This window comes from Strigops habroptila, chromosome 2, assembly GCF_004027225.2.
Source record: "Strigops habroptila isolate Jane chromosome 2, bStrHab1.2.pri, whole genome shotgun sequence".
Classification (NCBI taxonomy): domain Eukaryota; kingdom Metazoa; phylum Chordata; class Aves; order Psittaciformes; family Psittacidae; genus Strigops; species Strigops habroptila.
This window is the reverse complement of record NC_044278.2, coordinates 32,551,982-32,575,881: the sequence shown is the minus strand read 5'-3', so window position 1 is coordinate 32,575,881 and position 23,900 is coordinate 32,551,982. Positions and strand designations below refer to the sequence as shown.

Sequence of the window (23,900 nt, the reverse complement as noted above, 5' to 3'; positions counted from 1 at the left end):
CCTCTCTAGCATAAATACTGGGGATTAAAGAAGCACTGTCAGCAGTAGTCCTTTTCTCATGCAAATCTCAGATGATACAATGTTTTCCACGGCATAAACCACTTCTGTCTAGGACAGAAACTTGCATATGGGTTCACATCCCTTCCCTCCTCTCCCACCTGCATGTTCCTGTGGTGACAAAGCAATGTCCCAACAACAGGGGAGGAAACCTCAAAACTTTTGTTTTTAACTATGCTTGATGAGATAAAAGAAATCATGAAAAGGCAAGTTGACCAGCACTTTAAAATAATCCAAAAAATATGAGCTTTTTCACATTTCCTCAGCAGATAATTAAAAAATCAATGACTTTCTAATTACACTGAGAAAACTTTGTTTAGAACCAACACAAACACCACAAGTCTTTATCTGAGCCCCATTTTCATCTTAGCTCTTTCTTACTCAGAGAAAGAGAGGCTGAAAAGGCACAGTTTACATTAAAAGAAAACTGTGAGAAAGGTAATTTACTACACATTGCAAAAGTTAGTTGAAGAACTAATTTATCCGCAAATTAGAACAGGAACTACACAAAAATTAAGCTGCATTAAAAAGAGGAACTTGTCTCATGTAACTGCTGGGGAAACTGCACACAGAGACAGATGTCTCAGAAAGAAGATCTTCTCTCAGAGGGAAGATCTTCTAAGCAGCTAAGATACCCAGAGCTGAGGCTGATTTACTTCATGCCAAAAGACTTGTGTGCAATACAGCCTTTTTTTCTCTCCCCTTGAAATGTGAATAACTTGGGATTGTTCAAAAATATACCCTTCACACATCATGAGTAATCACGCTTTTTCCCATCAGATAAGTGTCAAGGTTTTCTCTGAGAGACCAGGTGTTTCCTCACCCACCAAGTCCTGAACTGTATTTCTCTTACCTGCACATGGACTCACTGCAAAGCCCACTCTCCTCTGGGCTCTGTCAAACATTACATAGAAGCCTTCCATGACTGTAGCACCAATAACTAGAGCACTTGTGGAGGAAGAGATGCCAAATCGGTAACACTGTAAAGTTTCTCCTATTCCAAGGATAGGTTGAATATAAAGCTATTAAAAACAAAATACAAAAAAGACAACAGAGTGTAAGAAGCACCACCACACAGTACTTAGAAGTTCAGACCTTTTGATTTTCATATTCAAGCACTCAAACTCCACTGGAAATAGAGAATGAATTGGGGCAAGCAGGTTTCTGTACATGATTTAAAACTGGTCAAAGCTTACATCCAGGTAAGATGTAAAGCTCTCGGATTCGAAGCTTAAATTTGAACACAGTCGGTCACTATGTGAAGGTCAACAGCGAATTCATGAGAGCTACTTTTTATTGTATTTTCCATAAAGGAAGGATAGCTGAGAAAGAATTTGGCATATGAACTCTAATTAGAGAATAATTTTATTATTAAAAAAATATCAGGATGGAATTGATTTAGAGAGCATTCAGTGTCAGCTTCAAGGCTCTAGATTCATAAATTCAAGTCACATTTTACCCCTTGTCTCCTCAGGGAAGATGAAAGATTGCCAAGCTACATGATCAATACAGAAAAAGCTTATCATAAGGTTTTACTATATTTCAAGTTAAAAATACACTTAATAGTTTCATTCTCCCCTCTGCTCCTGACCATCCCCTGAGGTAAAAGACTGTATTAGCAATGTTAGAGGATACCAGCCTGTGTTGCAGCCTCTAACAGGAGTGGAAGCCAGAGAGGAAAAATAAAAGTGGCACATTATATTCTAAAAGCTGGGATGGAATATTAATAAAAGATAAGCAAACCAAGTTACAGAAAATGGTGAAGACATCACATAAATGCCACAAAAATCAGATCAATTTGCTTCCTAAAATGAGAAGATCAAACCAATACACACACATTCTGTACTGACATCTAATATGGTTAAAACTCATGAAAACAAAACAAGACCTTGCCTATTTTTCCTGACAATTTGAAGAAATCATTCCCAATTACACAGACTGCACTCATTGGGAAGTTGTTTTGCTTTTTTGTTTTAGGTTTGACAAGTATGTTATCTTCCCTATTTACAGTTTGATTTTTAAAATGTCATTTTAAAAGATTTCCCTTGCATGCAATAAGCCAGTTCTCTATTACAGCTAAAAATAGCTCCTATTTTTTTAAGAGGATGTGCTTTATAATAGTAAAAATAAATGTGTAAATGAATAAAAAAAGAATGTTGAGACCTGTGGTAGGATAGAGATCCGAAACGACCTACTGGAGTTTTCATCCCTTAGGTATATGGAAAGTTTGGGAAATAAGGACCAGGGTTTTTCAGTTTTATCCCAGCATGCAAGCTGTGAACCAGTCCAGAAACCAGAAGAGAATTCTTGTATCTGTTAAGAAAAAAAAAAAATAAAGTGATACATACAGATTACAGACATTTTGATAGGACTTTTGTAAATGATATCTACCACTGTTCGACACTTCTTCAATTCCCATGGAGAAATTAAAGCATGCACACAAGTCTTACAAAGAGCTTTTTCTTTAAAGATCAAAGCAAAAACCCAACACACAAATCAAGGTGTGACTTGGAAGAAGGGGGAAGAGGCAAAGTAAGTTTAGCTCTTCCTTCCCTCCCCATTTGTATCTCATTACTTCCACTTCTGCAATGGACATGTACGATCTCCCTGAGAAATCAGTACCACAAAGAGGAAAAGCATCCACAGGCTTTTATTACCCATCTACCTCTTCTCAGAAGAGCTCTGAACAAACACCAATGTTTTGAAGCAGCAGACATTTTTTAGAAACACAAACCAAAATACAAATGCCATGAATATGTAATGGAGTCATCTCACTTCCTCACATACCTACAGCTTCTTACTCAGCTTTAGGGTTTTGAAGCCAAGGGCTAATCCAGAATCTCCTGGCATCTAGGGGAATCAAGGTCTGCTACAGTCAGTGGAAAGAAATACATCCCTCTGTCTTTTGCTGCCCTGCCACTCACTGCCAGTACAACTTGACATGCTCTTGAAATAAGGTTAACAGTAGTTTTTAATATATTGTATAATATTGCACTAACAAAGCAAAAAGCAAACCCCTACAGAGCTTGTTTGCCTAGGACAAACATCCTGTCTGATGTTCTTGCTCCCTGAAACTGATCTGCTGCCAGATCGGAGGAAAAACCTTCCTTCTTTTAGTGCATTACTTTCCACCTGTTCTCATTCCCACATGAGGGAACATCCATGGCAGTATCTTGTTCTGACGCTGCACAGCCAAAGCTTCACGTTTGGGTAAGAATAAAGGTAGAATCCATCCTCTCCACCCACCTCATTTGTATTTATCTGTGATATTGATTATTTTGTAAACATCAGCTCATACATTAGTTATATGGCATTTTAACAGGTCACAAATATTCACCCCACCCCAGATACCTGCTAATGAAATATTTGCACAATATTAGACTCTTAGTACTTCCAGGTGCTTATCTCTTGTTTTTGGGCCAGAAAGTATACACTCATGAAAGCACACAGTGATGCTTACCCTCACATACAGACTGCTTTTACCCCTAGCTCTCAGTGTGTGCTTAAGTACATCTCTTGGCACAGGACAGAATGCTCTGCCCCTCACAGCTAAGCCCCAGGCCACACCTGCCGAAAATACAGTTTTTCTCTCTTTTCATTTTCTCTTGGAAAGCAGAGCTTGTGATCTGAGGAAACTGCATGATAGCACCCAGACTGGACAGACCAAGCCCATAAAGTGCTCTATGTTAAGTGTCTACTTTCATTTCCCAGGAAGACTGTTTATTACATTGCATTTCTTTGCCTTACTTCTGTACACTGAAGAAATGCATTGAGGGGATTTGGCAATATGATACCTAAAAGGTTATTAAAATCAAGTTTTTAGGTTTATTTGAGCCTTCCTTTCTTCAACTTATTAACTTTGCATTATATGCTAAGTCTCTACTCTGTATGAGCAGACATGCTGTTTTGACTTCAGCTCAGTGAGGTACAGTAGGGGCCACCCCTCTGCGGCTCACCTCTGCCCATCTACCCAAACCACCACCCTTCAGACCTGCCAATATCAAACTGCATCTATAGCTGCTCCCTAAAGATTTCAGTCCAAATAAGTAAGGTTTAAAAAAATATCTGTGCCACTGAAGAGCATAAAGCTCACAGCCTTGGATTCTAATGGAGTTGGATAAAGGAGCGCTTCACATGCAGTTATCCCAGTATACCTGAGGGGGCAATAACATCTTGCTGGGAAGCTCATAACAAGCTGCTAGGAACAGGAACTTTTTAACCTAGTTCACCCGTGGTCAGAGAAGTATGTCTGACTAGAGAAGCTGATTTTATGTTTCAGTGGTACATAGCCTGCCAGAAGCACAAAGTGCTAAAAGTACAGTTGTGATGCCATGGTACAATTACTGAAAATACCCATTTTCTTGACATTGCTCCTACACAGCTGGAATCTAATCCTTACATCTCGTAACTACTTCCTTATTTAATAGACTATCTCCTTTGTTTAGAACTGTGAAAGTTGGGGGTTTTTTGTGTGTGTGGAGGGAAAGGGGTACAGCAGCAAGGTCCTTGAGATTAAAAAGAAACCCTAAAAGAGAAGAGCTCGTTTATGCATTTTTAATAGAATGACCAGAAATCATTAAGCATAATGAGCGACTGGTTTCCCTCTAATACCTTATCAATCAGTTGACTATTTACTTGTCATGTGGAAGGCCCTAGTTCAAATGTCCTGACCAAGACCAGAGAGGAGTGTGGACTGCTATGACCCACTTCACAGGAGGATGCCCTACCACAAGATGCCATTACAAGAGATCTTGGGTAGGCTTCTTTCAATTCCTCCCCCCATTGACTGAAACTGTTCCAATCAATACTTAAGTGCTTTGCAAACAGAAGAACTTTTCAACTAGGAAAGTTGAGCTATGTTATGTAACTACTACATTTATGTCAGATACTGGACACCTGCAGGCAGTGAAAATCTCTGCTCTCAATCAGGCAGGAAAAGGATCTAAATCTTGAATTATCAGCATAGTGGCAAATACTCTGTCTTTTGAGCAGCCAGCAAGTAGTCTAGTTACTGTATTTCCTGTGATTTGCAACAAGTACCGCTATCTGATTGTGAATCCATGACAAAAATGTTTAAATTGTTCACACTGAAATATCTGGGATTTATTCTTCATCTTTAACCTTATTGGCGCTATACATTGTATTCTACCAAAATTTAGGAACACTTTCTATTAACCAGAAAATGCTGCTTTGGTTACTCCACACTCACAGAAATCCACCATTCCCATGCTCTACTTCTACAGCCTACTCTATTTCCAAAGAAAGATGCTTTTAAACATAAATAATTCAATAATGAAAGTCAAAAGCAGTTTTCTTGATATGAATAATCCTAATGAATGGTATCCATTCTATACAACAATAGGCATTATACTTGGAAAGAAACTGCTTGCAGTAGCAGGTTCTTCCACTTCATAAACACTCCATTTTGAATGAAAGGACTGATTTTTGCACTCTTTATACTTTGAATCAGAGCAACAGGGATTATGCCCATGTTTCTGAAATGCTTAGAACAAAATATTCCATCTTTGCACTATTTCTGATGCACTTCCATACACATATTTCTGTTTTGTACTTGGATCCCCCTTTTCCCTTCTCCCTTTCCATCTTCACGTCTTCCTTTGTCTTTTCCGTTTCCTAAGACTATCAGTCATTTGTCATTTATTAACAGAAGTAGATCAGGAAAGATTTTGCTCCCCTCAGGTTAAAACCCTATGACTTACAAGCTAGATAGCAACGATGACACTCCTTTCAAAGATGATGTGATCATTTAATAGGAATTTAACATTTTGAGCAGACTGAATCATATTAGCTTACCAGGGATGTGCGAGCTATTGCTTGCACAACAGCACTGAAGACTTTCTGCGGCAGACGGAGGAGCGTGGTGCCACTGTCTACTATTGCTTTATCAGCATTGTACTACAGAGGGTGAAAAAAGGAAAGAAGTTACACACTGTAGCTATGTAATGCAGATTCCACTGTTTCATAACAATGACAAAGCTGTTCCTTTTTGGTAGCTATCTTCCCAAAGACACGTGTCATACCTGTCAGCAGCTCTCTCTACTTGATAGCTTGAATTCAAATGAAGTCTGAGAGCAAAAGCAAGATACGGTCAGCCTAGACACAAGAGTGAGTTTATCTGCACTACTCGGGCAATTACTGTGTGTCACCACACCTAGTGCAAATGGCCAAACCACTATAAAAAGAAGTAAATCCCAGCCCCTGTCAGAGCTGTGAGCTAATCTGCTTTACCTCCCATACACTTTGGGCAGAAGAACTCTCATGGTCAGTACAGACAGATGCTAAGCATGCTGATGTAGCTTACAAGTATGTCCAAGCCCTGAATCAAGGTCTCTGCTATAATGGAAACAACTCACTCTAGTTTAAACACAGTGCAGCAACCTACTTTTAATGGCTGGTGCATCTAATTCAAGAATACTCAGGGAGCATTATACCTCACTACAAGTCACACTTGGTCCTGGCTCAAGAGTACAAATGCCAAGTACCAGACCTTTCTCTCTTGACTGCTGAAAACCACTAAAACACAGAAAAAAACCCAAGTGTAAAAACCTCTTGAAATTTCAATCTTGCTGCCTCAAAGTCTGCACTAAAAACCTAAAAACTAAACCTAAAAAACTAAACCTAAAACTAAAAAACCCAAAACCCCAAAAAACTAAAATCTGCACTACAAACATTTCATTATTAAACCCCAAACCCTGAGATAAGGATATTTCAGCAAATTTCAGATACAGCAAACAAAGAATAAACATTTTAAAAGGTACATATTTTTTTCATGAACTCCTTAAAAATTATGATTAACTGGGGGGGGGGGGGGGGGAAGAGGCAAGTAGCAGTGACAGCTGTTTGAATTAACTACTTTTGTTGCCAGCTTAGGCAGCAGGATCAATAAAACTGAACAGTGACATGTTTACGGCATAATCATAAGACAGAGGGTAATATACAGCATAGGCTTTTTAGGAAGAGGTTAAACAGCAAGCAAATTTAAAATACTTTGGTTTAGATGTTATCAAGTCATTTGGAAAATCTTTAGCACAGTGATGAATATAAAACCCACCGAACAACAAAAAAGTAACTCTAACTTAGATATTTTCTTTTTGAAAGAAGAGCTGCTATAGACTGCCAAGCAAAGCTGAAAGAAAAGCAAACAGGAAACCATTTATAATACACAGAAATACTTCTAAAGAGTGGAGAGAAATATCAAGGCATTGTGGAGTCCAGTTTAACAGATTTGTACCACAAATATGCAATTGCCACCATCCTGGAAAGCCACGCCTGGAAAAAAAGTAGGCAGAAGGCCCAGCCAAGAGGGTCACCACTAACATAAACCCATGCAAAATGCCTGGAGTAGCAGGATTGCTTGGCTAGGGACTAAGCACCTGGATTTTCATGCTGTGTACAGCATACTTGCAGCAGGCAGTAACTTGCCTTCTTAGTCTTCCTGGTTAATGTTTAACAGGGCACCCTGTGCAGCCTGCACTGCTGACAGCTCAGTACTTCTCTCAGTCCTGGTCTGCAAGGCTCAAGGCCACATCTGCAGTGTAATACTGGACAGATTCCCAGCATTGAAACAAGAGGACTGCTCTTCCCTGGCAAGGAAAGGAGTAGTCTCTGGTGATGGTAAAAAGAAATGTTCCATTTCCTACAACAACTAAGAGGAGAGAGGGCATACAGTTCATCATCCTATACAGTGAATTACACATCCTCTGCAAGCCCCTAACTAGCCAAACTTTAATCGTACTAGCTCTAATTTACTGGTCTTCCTCTAAATTTTTACAGGAAGATCTCCTTTGATCAAGAAAGGAATGATGCCTTCTGTACCAGTGACTAGCATACCGTGCTAATACAAACAATGTGAAAGCAAACCTTGGCTTAGAAAAGAGCAACAATAACAGGAAACTTTCGTAACACCGCTAGATTTTTAAGCAAGTTGTTTTCTGGAAACAGCATGTATTAAACCATTAGTAAAGGGCTCCTCTTCAAAAACATGTTGACTCTTTTTTAAGGTAAGAAAGAAAAGCAAACATAAACATTTATGTTAGAGGACCAGTGCTTTTGCTTTCCTGTATAGAGGCATTTAAATAGACCTTGTTTTGCTTATTAAGTTGAAAGACACTATGACTTATTTTAAATATTTTATATGGCAATATGATTTTTGTATTTTGTATGGAAATAGTTATGCACACATAAGGTTTTTATCATGAATTTATATGAACTATAAAAACTTTAGAATTATCATGTCCCAATGATTTCCAATTAAGAGAACAAGCACAAGATAAAATTAAGATGTCTAATGAAAACAGGACTTCAAAATTATAGAACTAAAACCAAAACATGAATAGCAATGAGCAACAGTAAGAAACAAATAAAAAACACACATACACACATATCCTTCAGAAAAAAAAAAAGAAACAGCTCTGGAATAAAAATTGCAACAACACAGTCTCATTAGACTGATCCAGAGATAGCAGAACATTATTCCTAATAAAAACAGAAACATGTCCATCAGGAATAATACCTAGCAAGGCTGAAGCAATAAAAAGTGGATTACAAAAATAAAAAAAGGAGGCATAGAATGAGATCCTATGGGAAGTGTCCCAGGTTGACACCTTTCCACTGCCACTGTGCATTACCCGCTTAGACATCTCTACAGGAGTCAATCCAAAATCTTCCCTTTTCTTTGTTTGACCAGAATTGCTTTAAAACCCTTTGGCATGATTTTGCTGTGTAACTGAAAACCATAAACGGTAGTTGTTTAAAGACTGTTGTCTCCTGGAATTAGTGCAGCATCTTCAGTGTTTAGACACGTCCGTTACAACTGAAACTAGTCAGGAGGCTGAGCCCCTCCAAACCGCAGCAGCCTTATTTTCAGTGGACCGTTCACTTCACAACTGAAGCTTAGTTCTTAGTTTACCGAGAATACTACCAATGGCTTTAAAGTCCTCCTTGAAGCAATTTTAGCATGCTTGATGTACGCCCTGCATTTCACATAGCTTGTTCATTTCTTTTCAAAGTTACCATGCAGCCTTAATTCTCAGAGGAGACTGCAATACACATTTGCTTGCAAAGTCAAAACTGATCGATGAAGTGTTTTTCTTAACCAAACTTGCATTTTATATAGACAGAAACACATAATTGCAAATACCTCTCTACAGTCCAGTTCTAGATTCTGTCCTCCAACCTCCAGTTTGAGAATTTCAACCTGGTAATACCACTCCTCTTTGATCGGTGTGTACCAAATATCTCCCTTGTACAGGCTTGGTTCAATTCCACCCAGAACCTGAGGGAAAGGAGAGAGGAATTCCCATGCTTTAAAATCCTGGATGTTTAGATTTGGAGTAAGCACACAAAAAAAGGGGAATATTTAATTGTGATACACAGGGCATCAAAATTTTAATTTAGCACCATTTGAAAAGATTTTATTGACAAGTTCTTTGTCAATAATAAAGCAGTATGAAACATCTAGACATTACATAGATTGTGCTTCAGTCAAACAGAATTCCTATATTGGGCCAAATTACCAGCATTCGTCTACAAGCTGACACTGATTCTATTATGAAAGTTCCACTGTTTAAAATCGAAACAGTATCTTCAGTGGTTTAATCTAGCCAATGTATAAAAATGGGACAGAATATTAAACTTGCACATCATAAATTCACTTTATCAGATCAGAAAAACCTTAATACTATTCAAGAACATTTCATTTTTCTTACACACATCCAAAATGGAATATGACCATCCTATCGCTGCTGTCACTGTTAACTTCCATCAAAATGTACATTGAAGCTGACTGGAAGCATACCAGACCATCAGACTTTGAACTGAACTAACATAAGCAAGTTCTCTCTTGGGCTTCATCTATCTCATGTTTGTTAACATTTACTGTGAATTCACTGCAGAATAACTATTTGTGATCAACTCCTGTGCTGATATGCTTATTTCGGCATAATTTGGGAACAATCATTCAAATATCTATTCCAGATAAATAATGGCCAATACTCGGTCCCACTAAAACTGATGGAAAGACTTTCCAGAATAACAATAAGTAGAAAATCTGGTCTTCAGATTTTTCGCTTTAACATGTTGTCTACAAAAAAGGAAAAGAGCCTTGATTCCTCTCCCCCTTTTCACATCATGTAAAAAAAGTACCGCAGCATTCTGATAAGAGTGAAAAAGCTTAGCAACTGAGTAAGGGACTACTCAGTTTGAAAAAGGTAGCAGAATCTGCCCTGAGGAAACACCATAACATTTATGGTTTTATTAAAATTAAACTTGAAATGCAGAAGTTTACTCAAACTTTAGAAAGAAAAAAACAATGGAGAATGAAAATAGACACTTGAGTTTTGCTTAAGTGCTTAACTTTTCCTTAAAAAAATATAAAATATTTCATATATTTAAACACTAAATTTGGAAGAAGTAGGATAGTCATAGAAAAGAGGGAGAGAGATTAATGAAGACACATCTTCCCTCTCAGATTGACAGATACCCACAAGACTACCTCCGTTGGTACCACTTCCAGAAACAGGCAATCCAGCACCACACATCTGCAAGGAGAAAATGTTGGGGATCTTTGCCTGCCTCACAAGAGAATCAAAGAATGTCTCCACAGAACTTGAAGGCTTGAAGGCGTTGAAAAACAAAACAAAAAAGAATTGCAGAAGTATTAATTAAAAGGTTTCTTTGCAGAAATAAGCAAATCATTCAAACAAGACCACTTTTCACAAGTAAATTGAATTTCTGACAACCAAGTGATGAAAATTCTAGATATAACAAGTCATTAAAACCCCAACATCTGTCATTTTTCTGTTTCTGTTGTTTTTAAAAACATTTTTACTCTTGACCACTGTCATAGAAATCCTTGACACACAAGAGTATTTTTCAACTGCAGTTTTCAAACTCACATACTAGTTTCAGTTTCAGGCAGAAACTCTCATCGATGCTTTCTATTTGGAAAAGGCTTTGAGTTATTAGAACAGTCAAATGTAACTTGCCCTTCACACCTTTCCACAGTTAAAAGGCAGAATTTTAAAGCGAGGATTTTCAGTTTTTAAGCATAGTTTAATTCCAATGAACTTTGAATTTAATGGCCCTTTCTTCCTCTTCTTTCTTTTAAAGAACTTTATATCCAAGCACACTCACTTCAACTGATTACTGGCCAATAGGTTCTTGCCTACATTGCATGTCATGCTTTCCTTTGCAGTTACTAGAGCACTGCAGTTTCATTATAATTCTGACTTCGATGTAGGTACATCTCACGATAGGCAGAGATCCTGGCTAGCTTGCGAGGCGCCAAGTGCTCTTACTGCACAAAGCACAGAGCAGCCTCAGAAGCCAATGATACTTCAGTCTTTGGAAGAAGGGAAAAATAAATGCCCTGAATGCACTATTTACCCAAACCTGAGTTTGAGAAGCAGCTCTTCTTTATCTGTCTGTTGACAGTGTATGACAGCAATATGGCAGAAGCCAATACCATGATCACATAACTCTTGAATAAAGCATTTTAATTTCATCGTTGGTGGACAGTATTGAATCATTTATTCTAACTGGATATACCTCAGTTTGTGAATTTCTCAGACAGTTACGCATGGGTTGAACACTACGATAACGTAGTATTCCAATCATATTTTCAGTTTTAGATTACAAGGTAATAAATGTTAGACTATAAATTTTAGGTTTTAAACTTCTACCTGCATTTCCAACCTCCTTGAGGACAGGATGTGCTTGGTTCTACGTTCATGAAAACACCACAGCTAATATTTGTTCTGAAATTATCCATATATATGCCTTCCATCTCAACTTTTACTTGGTGAATGGAGAATGCCTAAGAAAGCAAGTGCTCCGCCAAGTAAGTTCATCAGTGCATTGACAGGTCTTGAGGGAGGTCATCAGAGCCCTAGTATACACCCTTCACACATGTGCCAGCAGCCATTATTCCCATAGTCTGGTACTACAAGCTCTGTAAAAACTTATTCATTTCGGAGGACCTGAAATTGTAGCCTTCATTACCACAAAATACAAAATTCCTCACATTGGACTGTAGTGCCATCACCACCCAATTTATTATTTCTGGAACAAACACAAAGGTTCCATAGAAAAGAGCGGCTGGAAGGGAGGAGTCTAATGCGGACAGATCATCTGCTCAATTTATTTTAACAGCTAGATTTCTATTTATTGTCATCGTGAAAGAAAATAGCTGGGGGAAGGATAATTTACCTTGGCTAAGGCATCATAGGCAAGACCAAGAATCCCGTGCCATTTAACACCTGGTAAGAAAAAATTCTCTGATTCAAGAATAGTAGCAATGTTGATGGTGTAGCTGCCGTAGATTCCTTTTGGGATAGTAATGACATCTGTACCCAGCACTCCAGTCCAGCTTCCTTGACTGTACTTAACTGTGACATCAATCCCTTGAGATTTGTATGTACTTGACCTTTAAAAGGAAAAAATACACTTATGCACAAGCTGTTCATTTACAATGCAAGACAACACAATATATTCAATCTCAATTTTTCCCAGAGAGGGAAAGAAAAATGAAGTCTGCAAAGTCAATCACATATACTCACAGAAGAAGGGGTATGTATTGTAAAAGCAGTAAAAAGGAGAAAGAAAAAAATCTTGAGGCCCTCTTTCTATTCTGATGCCATCGATGACTCAAATCTTCACAATGTGTGTCTTTTCTTCTCTCTTTTTTTTTTTTTTTTTTTTAATATAAGGTATTATGCTACCTAATGCAATATGGTGTTATTATGCTACCCTATGCAATATGTCCCTGACTCAGACTGGTCCATCACAATAGGAGCAATACTCTTTAACTGGAGACGGAATGTATTAAGTGGTGCTATGAAATTAAAAGCTTCTGAATTCAAATCTAAAATTGAAATGCCAAGCTAACTGAATAGCTGTAGACTAATACTTCATTAAAATTATTAAAAAATCAATTTTGGATAAATTGGAATATTATTGTAAGTATCAGCAGTAAGACACAGGTTTTCTAAATCTGCAGTTTGGCCTATCTATCAGGAAGTAGGTAGACTTGGATATTATTAACAAATTATTTACTAACTTGGAGCAGGAAAGGAAGGAGTTCCTTCCAGATCAGGGCAGAGAAGGCAAAGGAGCAGTTAAGTATGGGAAGCAAAGAAAGAAAAAGAATCCTGTTGAGAAGACTTAACAAAAGAGAGCAGTTTTTGATGCTCCCAACATCTAACCCTTCAAGGGTCTTCAGGGCTCAGTAGCTTATAACACCTAAGACACCAGAAATACATGAAATAATAGGCCCCACAGATTATATTTTGAAAAGCACAGATTCCAGAGATACTGTTACTAGCTGTATCTGGTCTTCTACTGCTGTTTTACCTTTCTGTGTAATTCTGCATTTGTCTGACACTTAGACAAAGGTACATCTCTGCTCAGGCAGGGTCTTCAGAACACCACTGTGCTACTGGCTGTACATTTGATAAATCAAAATAAAGTCTGAATAATTAGTGACATGAAAAAAGGGAGGGGGAGGGGCAGGAAAAGGAAGGGGAAATACAGGGTTCTTCATGTAGAAAAGTGTCCGGCTGTGCAACAGAAGAGGAAACATCCGAAATCAGAGAGAAAATTGAGAGCTGGGAGAACAAAGCAAAAAGAATCTGCAAATACAGACACTGCATGACTAGCAACAGCAGCAACACATAGCTCTTCTTCTGTAAATTGTAACAGCATGGTGGACTGAGCTGTGGACCGGGACACAGAACCACTGGGTACCTTTTCCAGCATGGCTGCTGAACTTTCGGGTGGAAAGGCAGGATAAGTCACTTCCTCAGCCTCTGTGCCTCAGCTTTCCCACCTTAGAAATGGGTATAAGGATACTCATCTCATTTGTAAAGCACACAAATGTCGTATTGATGAGAAGGCCTTATTATTTCCTTCAAAGAGCAAAATTCCAAATGTGAGAAGGGATATCGCATAATCCTTGTGGCAGTAAATTACATTCTGTTCTGCAAAACCACTTCCTACTCCATCTTCTTGACTGTAATCAGCCCATATTTTTCCACCTCACTGACGTAAAGGAAGAAAACTTCTATAGAGGTCAAACCTAGAGACTTGTTCTAATTCATGGGACAAGTGTTTTAAAACAAACACACAGCACAAAAAAATTCCAAACAAGCCATTTTGGCTGTAATGAGAAAATAAGAAATTCAACTCCTCCAGCAGGACAGAGTGTATCTTAGCCAGAGGCAAAGAAAAAGGCCTCCTAGGTTATAATGCTGTAGTGACACTACCCCTTCTCTCTCTCCTGCCTGGTTACTCTCCTCTCTTAGCAGCTTACAACAACTTCAAAGACATTTACCAAGATGACACAGCCAAACCTTTCTCTGCAGTGCCAGACAATAACACAAAGGGTAACACATGACTTGCGTTCAGATTGGACAACAGGAAATATTTTCTCCAAAGGAGAGCCTGGCACAGCACTGAAATGCTCTGCCCAGAAAGATCACAGATTCTCCAACCTTAAATGTTTACAGGACTTGGCTGGACTCTGCCGTGGCTGACCTGATCTGCCTCATTTGGGATTTGTACTGGGTACCCTACAGAGGTTTGCTGCAAAAAACATTTTTGAAACAACTAACTGATTTCAGGGGGGCCAGGATCCTTCCCAGATGACATTTATTTAGATCTATTTAAAGTATTTTAAATGGGAGAAGCATGGTGTAGCCAGGTTCAAACATGCTAATGGTTGCACTTTATTTTGAGCATATTGCAGTACTCCATCAACCCAGCCCAAACTAGAAATTGCTCTTGCAATTGCTTTGAACTGTAATGACTTGAGTTTGAATCATTTTACAAAGCACCCTTTAACTCTTCAGGGCCTAAATTTCAAGGTTGCAATATTAACTTTATACTAAAGTTCTCAAAACACAGTGTACGCTGAGAACACTTGATAAGAGACTGTAACCTTCAAGCAATTTCACAACCTTTTCAACACACAACCTCTGCCGTTGTTGTTTCTAATAGTTTACAGTTCTTTTGAGAGAGGCCTTGCCCTCCCAGACAAAATAACATCATTTAAGAGCAAAGGGAGAAGGAATGCTTGTGTTGTTTTAATGTTTTAATTCCTTGCAATTAAGTTTCCTCTAGCCACTACCTACGAAAGGGGATAGTTGGCATGTAGAACTCTGCAGTAGTGCAGAAATTGCTTTCTAGTGAAAATTCTGCACTTCCCAGAGCCATGTCATATCACAGTGAAATGTGAAATATCTCCATTCATACCTGAATATGTGGCAGGAGGTAACGCTATTCTAGTAAGCAGCATGGAAATACTGGCTTTCCCTCCATTACTAGTGCATCTTATTGGGAAAAAAAAAAAGTGCAAAACCTCATGTTAAAATACATAAAGAGGTAATGAGAATGGCGATACTCTCCAGCCTCCCAGTCCTCAAAGTATTTTTATCCTTATGCTTTAGCTAAGGATAGAAACTGTGTTTTGCAGAAGTTTACCTGAAATAATTGAAACTAAAGAAGGGCAGAAAAGAAGGAAAAAAGAAGGGAGAGTGACTCAGACAGACAAAGCTGTGCTCGGCTGTGACTAATGTCAGCTCATGCTAAACACAGCAAATTTAGTGCATAACAAACACCAAAACCACCAAGTTGTATCTTGTAAGTTACCAGTTTTGACTAATTTTGGTTTTGGATGAGATGTCAACTGACAGATACAATTACTGAGTTTTGATTTTTGGGTTTTCTTAACAAAGCGAAAGTATATTTAAACTTTTAACTCCTCCCAAGACTATTCGGATAAGAAGTTGGCTGAAATTGGTGTGATTTTGCAAACTATTTTTACTCTGTTATCTTCTTCCCTTTTCTCCAGCTCTAATCAGCGCTGCACTCAGAGCTCAGTTGTGCGGCTATCAGTGGGCCTGTTCATGGTGTCAGGCCAGACTCTGCGTCAGGCAAGGCCAATCTTCCCATTCAGGCAACAAACATCCCACTCTCACGGGATGCCACAGGAGCCCCACAAACTGCCACATCATCCTCTTTCACATGGAGCAGCCAGGATCCAAGAGACATCCTAACCCATCATTGCATGCAGAACAGGTACTTACAGCTCGGTATTGAAGTAGGAGGTGACATCAGGATCAGGCACGCCTGCTACAGCAAAATTACTGCTCCCAGTGTCTACCAGAATATTTAACTGCCAAAACAGAAGATAAGGTGGTTTTCATATTCAACTAAACAAACAAACAAACAAAAAAAAATCGTTAGAGTTTTCATCAAAACTACCTGTAGAGTTTTAAAATGATTATGAAAGTTGCCCTGAAAATAAATACAAAGTGTCACTTTTGGGAAAGATATGCTGCTGCAGCCCCTTCAAAACAGCTGATCATGCTCAAATGCTTTAAAATAGTCTTGTTCCTAGAAGGCGGATAACTTGCTAAGCCCATATTTGCACAGCAGATAAATTCACATCCATCTCCAATTTCTTTTTGGCCCAACCCATGTGTCTCGGCAATCTGGCTCATCTGGGACACAGGCTGAATTGAGTACTGTTTCAAGCACTGTTTGCCTTAGAGCTTATGAGGTTTCAAGGTAGGGGTTGAATGCTAGTCTGAGCAGAAATAAGCAGAAACACAAAGCACAGGAATGATGCCCAGTTCGTCCTCAGCAGCAGCAACCTACTATAGCCTTCACTGCCTTTAAATAGGAGGATGGCAGATTTATAAACACTGTGAAAAACATTGATTGAAAGTGCTTTCAATCTTAGACCAGGCCACTTTTTGGTTAATTGGGATGACAGCTTAGGCCAAAAATTGCGTAACAAAACCACACGGACAAAACGAGACACCTCCTTTCCCTACTTGACTCGGTAACCAGGCTGGTTCACCACAGCTGCATGACAGCTTGTGCTTTTAAAGCAGAAGGTAAACAGCACAGGAGCGAGTGGCCGGATGCCGGATCACTTTTTTCAGTGAGACCTTGAACTACATTAAACGTAGTGTCATTAAAAGATAATTTAAGTAAGTCAGAGCCTATACTGCTACCAAAAGCAGTGGTTACACCTTTTCCCTGTTCTTGGCTGGATGCTTCCCAGGGCTTCTTGGCATGAGCATTTGTGCCCATGGGGCTGTGAAGGAAATCAAATCTGGTTCCTCACCTACAGCTACCAAAATAATAATAATAATAAAAAAAGCAATCTGCTATATCAGACAGCTACTTGAAAAGAGATGGTAGGAGCAGATACCAGAGATACTAGAAAGGATGATTGCCTCCTTTGGTGACAGTATGGTCTCAGATTGGCTTAAAACAATTGTGGAATTATGCCCTAGGCAGTAAGGGACACCTATTCCCCAGAAAAATATTAAGGACTAAAGAATTTTCCTGTAAGAGGGAGTGAGACATGAGGACTGGGTTGCCTGAGGTTTAAAACCAGCTCGAACAAGCCACTTTGGTAGTCTTCATCAATCCTTAAGATGTGAGTTAGCTATGGATCTAGCACTGAAAGTGGATGTGGAAAGGGTAAGAGAGAATAATAGGGGAAATGAATTTAGCGTTGACAAAGGAAGTCGAGCTGAGCTCAGAAAGGACAGTAAAGACAAAGGATGATCAAGCATTTGGAGAAGATAGGCTGAATTCTTCTTTAATAAGTTTAAGACCAAGCATAGACAAAAAAAAAAGTGTGAGTCAATGTTAAAAAACACCTTTGGTTTGCTCATGGAGGGAGAGGGAGGAGATGGTTACTCTTGTTTTACCTAGTTAATATAGTATGAGGAGCTCTGAAATTAAAGCATGAACAGAAAACCAACTAGTAAGTAATCCGTGGCACTCTCTTCCGAACTGCATGCACACTCTGTCATTGGTATTCCCAGTTCTAATCGTGCAAAGATTTAAAGACTAAAAAGAAACAAACCCGCAGCCTTAGTCAAGTGCTTCGCTGCATCCCAGATTTTACATTAAGCCAGGACAATATATTAAAATTTATTTTGCAACCACATGCGCTAGACACGGATGTTTAAAGACAACAGGACATCTACAGGTTCACCTGGCTCTAAGATCTGAGGCTTTAAAAGAAAATAAGAATCTCTGAGGCATGGCTTGCAGTAAATCCGAAGTTCGCTACATACTTTATTTCACTGATATCAAAAGCCTAACATTTTTTCAACTACCTAACAAAGTAAAAACTATTCATTTCCTTCCCCCCATCCCTCCCGGGATAGAAATACTATTAAAAATAAATAACAAAGAGCAGCTACGATGTGTGCATCTATCAGGACCAACAAAAGTTGCCTCAAAGGGGTGCTGCAGGGCTTAAATTAATTAGCCTTTCTGAGGCAGTCTGTGATGCTTGAGCAATGGGCACTGTACACCAGCTGCATAAATACATGTAGGTGTTGCCCTAGCTTCGGTAATATGCATGACACCATACACGGGGGAGGACTTGGAAAAAAACACAAACAAAAACCAAAACCCAAGCAAACCCCCAATCACTAAATATGACATACATTAAAGATATTTTACCCCCACACCTTAAATACAATGTTATCATCACAGAATTCACAAATCACTGAAGAAAAGGGCAAACTTACTACCCACAGTACAGAACAAATCAACATTTCCAGAAGAAAATAGATATCCCCCACAGAAAAAAAAAAAAAAAGAAAATACAAAGCTGGCTAACCATGAAAGTGCCAGCCCACTCGGACACAGCAGCATTCACATGACAGATCGCTATTGTGGCTGACATTCTCTATCTGCATGTTTGCATAATGAGATGCAGGCGGCCAGGGCAGACACTGATTTATTGTAGTCCTCACAATAGCACCAGTGATTAGCAGCTCATTTTGGGGTGGGTGTAACTTACTGAGTTCTCTTTTTCTCCTGGCTATTTTCTTCAGTGCCTTCACATGTCATTAAGAATCACTTTCATGCTGTTACCATTGGAGCCTACTTTATTCCATACTGCCTGCTGCAGGTTTAATGGTGCTGTTGGGAGAACTTCAGGCAAGCTCTGGTGAGTCACAGGGTAGCAACCAAAGGAGCTCTAGTACAGGGTTTCCCATCCTGCCCCATCTCCAGAGATCAGCCCTGCCCTCTCCCAAAATCTGAAGCCAAACGCACTGCATGCTTGCTCCCCACCTGCTGCATTTCACCACTCAGCTTACTATCAAAAACTGAAATCAATGGCACCTCAACTTGATTCACTGAGCTATGTGCCATGACAGCTGCAGAGTGGTCATACTTCTCTGTGCCTCTACCTTTCTGCCACAGGAGCAGAAGACCCTGATGTCAAGGCAGAGCCAACAGCAGTAGTAGCGTCCTCTCCAGCTGCCTTGTCGTGAAGACCCAGAGATGGTGAGTCAGAGCTTTTGCAGGCAGGCAGAGAACATTCTTTGGGTTTATTACAGCCATGGACTTATTACGAGTGAATCACTTCCTGTCACTGAGAGCTGATTATTTAGTGATCACCCCGTTTTGCCAGTGATTGTCAGATGAAGCCAGATTTTGCGAAAACCGAGGTCTGAGAGACACAGCTGAATGAGGGTATGAAGGAAAAAACTGCCCAAAGACTGCTGACTGGTCATGTGCCCAGTATTAAAAACAATGAAAAACTACTTTCCTTTTGCTTTTGGAGACACGGAAGGCTTTAGGGTTTTTTTTTTATTGTGGTTTCCAAGTTCAATTTCCAACCTATAAAGCAGAAAGCACAAAGCGAATGCAAAAGGCAGTTCTTCCCCCCTGAACATCACCTTCATCACAGCTGTGGGACATAAAATCTTGCACCTAGTATCATACCTGGAGATTATTTTGCTGGATGTATTTCCTATATGGAAACAGTGTTGTTATTGTTAATAAGAGGTTCATGAAGATCCCTAGCCATAGAATAAGCATGATTGTAACATCCACTTCTGCCATGATAAACTTAAAGAGGGAATCTGACACTCTATCTATATGCCATTAAGCTGTGCTTATAAAAAGAAACAAATCCAAATCTGTTTACTGAAAATCACAAACATTGAAAGCAGAAGCCTTCTTAGGCCATGCATTTTATATTTTTTCTACTACAAAGGGGTGGACACACTGAAAAAAAAACAAAACTCGGTTGCAATGATCTATTTCAACTGGAAGCCAATTGTCAATACTTCAAGAATCCCTCAAACTTTCCAGTGCTTGATTTAGTGCCAACATCAAATAGCACTTACTGCATGCTATCCTGCTTCAATAATTTAACTTACCAAGATATCCTTAATATTTTTAAGCTTTCCATGGCTGAATATTCTTATATTTTGCTATCAGAAGGAAAAAAAAAAAAAAAAAAGCCTGTTGATCTGTCATCTTTTTTTCATTCAGCAAAGCTTCGTCTGTCTGTGGTTCAGGCACCTGCCCTATCTGTTACAGCAAGTGATGTCATTATGATGTCATCAACACTCAGCATAATCTATGCTTCATTTAACTGCCTGGTAAACAGCAATTTGCAGTTACCTCACCATGCATTGAGAAAGTAACTTCCTTCACATTTTCAAAGAAAAGTGACAAAAGGTAGCAATCATCCCATTTCTGTTGCACAGAGGTTGCTAGCATCCTCTAGTAGGGACAGACCTGGCCTCTGTTCTGATCTGTACCCTACTCAGACTTCATATATGTCACTCGTTCTTGTTTCAGTTTGAGGTTGGGAGGTTTTGGTAACTTTCGGAAAAATATACAAAACAAAACTCATGGCTACAAGTGCATAATGCATTTCTTTGAAGCAGTTCTCTGCACGATTTAGCATGCACAGCCTTTTCCAGGTGTGGAATCCTAGGGCTTGCATGCAACCCTGTCACACTGTTGCTTTTGATGTGATTCCCACACTGAGCTGGTGATAATCTTCATCCCCATTAAAAGACTGGCCCATGGAAAAAATCCAATGTAGTTTTTTTCAAGTTAACAGGTCTGATCCTTCTAGGTCAAGCAATAAAGTTTCACCACTGGACAGAAAAAAACACACTGCGAAAATGTATTTGGGTCTTCAGCCCTGTTTCAGCTGAAGCATGGGGGGAGGAATAAGGTTTTCACAGATAGAGACAAAAATATAATAATCAATCTCACTCAGCCTTACGCTTGCTCTGGGGTTCAGTCAAAATCTTAATGATAGGCAATTGATAGTTTCTACTGCACAAGCCAGCACACCAAAGAAGCTGGCTCTGTAAGAGTTCATGATGAAAACTACAAGCAATCATGCCTTCTCTGGGATTTTAACTTGACCCAAGGGCACTCCTTTCTTTTCCCTTCTCTCCCATCCCCAGTAAAGAAAGCGACCATTCCACACTAGTAACATTCATATGCCGTTCAAAATCACGTCCTGCTATGCTTTCATGGTTTCTCCCATGCACACACTTAAAATAGGGCTTATAGTCCTACTCTGCTTGATGGAGTATGCCACATAGTGAACTATCACAAAGTAAAACTGTTTTTCTGTCCACATGTGGAGACTATACATAGGAAGCATCCTATTACTGGCTCATGAGCTGTTACCACATATCATGATGTACTGGCTTAGTAGAAGCTCACCCCATCTAACAACCTCTGAACCTGTAACATCTCTTAACTCCCTCTCTTTCCTATTTTGTCCCACACATAATAAACCCTACAGAAAATAATTTGCTAGACAGTGCTTAAAAAACATGCAAAGAAGTGCTACATTTCTTATTAGGGATTAGCCGCTAGAAATCATTTGTGTAACAGCTCTTCTTTTTCAAGCTGGTTAATAGATAGGAAAATTAGTTGCCAATTTAAATACTGCCTCATTTAACACGACAATTCCTAATTACATTATCAGCCCATCTGGCAAGAATTGCTTACAACCATCACATGAAAAACAAAACATACTAGCAACTATACACTGTGTTTGCCCACAGTTATTATGTGTTATTACTGGCACAGATTGTCAGTCAGGTTGTATCAGCAATTTGTTTCTACAAATTAATGATGTTACAATATACAGTGGCTATTTAAGCATAGACATACTGTACGCCTTTTTTCCTGTGTTACTTGGAATTAGCATTTACGGGCTAATTTCTAAAAAACAGATTCAGAAGTCTATGCTTTAATACAGATTCTTCATCTGTTTCTCTTAAGATACAGAATAAAACTGAATTAAAAGATGAGTTAGAACAATCTTTGGAAGTGTTTCAAGATGTAGAGGCCTGCAAACCTAGATGTAAACTGAAAAAGCTCCCACAACACCACATTTCTGCTTGCAGAATAATACATAATTTGCTGAACAGGTAAGACAAAAAAGGGTAAAAAAAAGTCTGGTACACTGCCCCTGAACACTTCGATAGTGACAGGAGTCTCCTGTATTTCATTGCTCTTGAGTAGTCCCTGCACTGGAGCAGCCAAGTCCTCATCGCTTTGCAGCACTTCACCTCTGAAAAGAGCTTGGCTCTGCCCTCTTTGCACCCTCCCCTCAGGTATTTACATACATAAATGAGATCACCCCCGAGACTTCTCTTCTCCAGGTTGATCAGTCCCAACTCTCTCAGCCTTTCCTCATAGGAGAGATGCTCCAATCCCTTAAATGTCTTCTTGCCCCTTCACTGTGCTTTCCAGTATGTCCATGTCTCTCTTGGACTGGGGAGCCCAGAGCTGGACACAGCAGTCCAGGTGTGGCCTCAGCAGTGCCAAGTACAGGAACCTAGAAAACAACTCAGCTTTTTGACTGACAACTGCATGTCCATGATGATGGAGAAAAAACCCCACCCAGAGCCAAATGATTCTCTGCAGCTTGGATGGTATCATACTTCACCTTTGGGGAGGAAGGGGCCCACATGTTACAGTGAGGAGAAGTATTTCCTGTGTTGCTCTGAGGGAGGTCACCTCACCAGAGAAAACATACCTATCTGCTACTACCTCCAAAAAAATCCTCCTGTAGTCATAAGAAGGGTTTAACCAAGATAAGAGAGGTGTTGCGAGAAAGAAGAATGGAGAAGAGATTAATGATTTTTTTAATGCTGTTTGTTCAGCAGGTGGTGCCCACGTTTCACTGCAACGTCAGACTGGGAACGTAGAGGAAAGTGATTTATTACAGCATGAAAACGTGGCCAAACCAGGAGGTCAAGTCTATCAAAGATAATTCCTGCTTTTGCAACAGCTGAAGTTTGTCACAGAAACTGTGATGTGTTTGTAGGCTGTGGAGTAAGCAGAACAAGTGGCGAATGGAGACTCTTCAGGGCAGTAGCAGATCAAGCCCACCAGAGCACATTTGGCATTCGCTGTAGTTCCCCTCAGCACATTCCCAGCTGGTGTCAGGACCTGGGATTTGATCCCATAGTTATACTACCTTTATATTCACTCTCCCTCCAATCCACCTAAACCACTCAGCTATCCCTGGACACTCTCACACCTGCAGTGGGCCCAGAAGAAGACCGAGAGTCTTTTGCCCTCAATCTTTTAATGATCTGCACTACTAGACTGGGAAGAATACCGTTTTTTTGTTCTCTTTCTGAAAAGCAATAATCTCTTTCTTTGCCAGAAGATTACAAATCACTATCTGGATTAGCCAATCTATCCGTGCTTAAGAGCTCTGCGTGCTTCTATAGTTGAGATTTGTATTAAAATACAAATGCTAAAGTGACTGATTGCTCTGAAGGATAAACTTGCTAAACTAAATTGTGAGTTGAAATATGAGCATCTGACTCTGGGACTGATGAATAGTCATTTTGAAGAGAAATATTACAGGAAGTGCTTTATATACATTATCATTTTGACAATAAGGGAAGGCTATTATGGTTTAAAGAAAAAAAAAAAGTCACCCAATCAATCCCGGTAACAAACCAAAATACCTATTTTTCATTTCTGCACTTTCCTTT

General features: G+C 39.4%; 1 protein-coding gene across 1 annotated transcript in view; it reads right to left on the bottom strand.

Moving 5' to 3' along the window:
• Positions 1-23,900, bottom strand: part of BACE2 (beta-secretase 2) — a 50,193-nt gene that overhangs the window by 11,889 nt on the left and 14,404 nt on the right. Inside the window, exons 2-8 of the mRNA XM_030476892.1 lie at positions 16,161-16,249; positions 12,286-12,502; positions 10,563-10,691; positions 9,218-9,352; positions 5,872-5,973; positions 2,221-2,370; positions 911-1,079 (exon numbers count right to left, since the gene is read on the bottom strand). Of these exons, the coding sequence (XP_030332752.1) occupies positions 911-1,079; positions 2,221-2,370; positions 5,872-5,973; positions 9,218-9,352; positions 10,563-10,691; positions 12,286-12,502; positions 16,161-16,249 (991 nt within the window). The remainder of the gene's footprint in view (positions 1-910; positions 1,080-2,220; positions 2,371-5,871; positions 5,974-9,217; positions 9,353-10,562; positions 10,692-12,285; positions 12,503-16,160; positions 16,250-23,900) is intronic.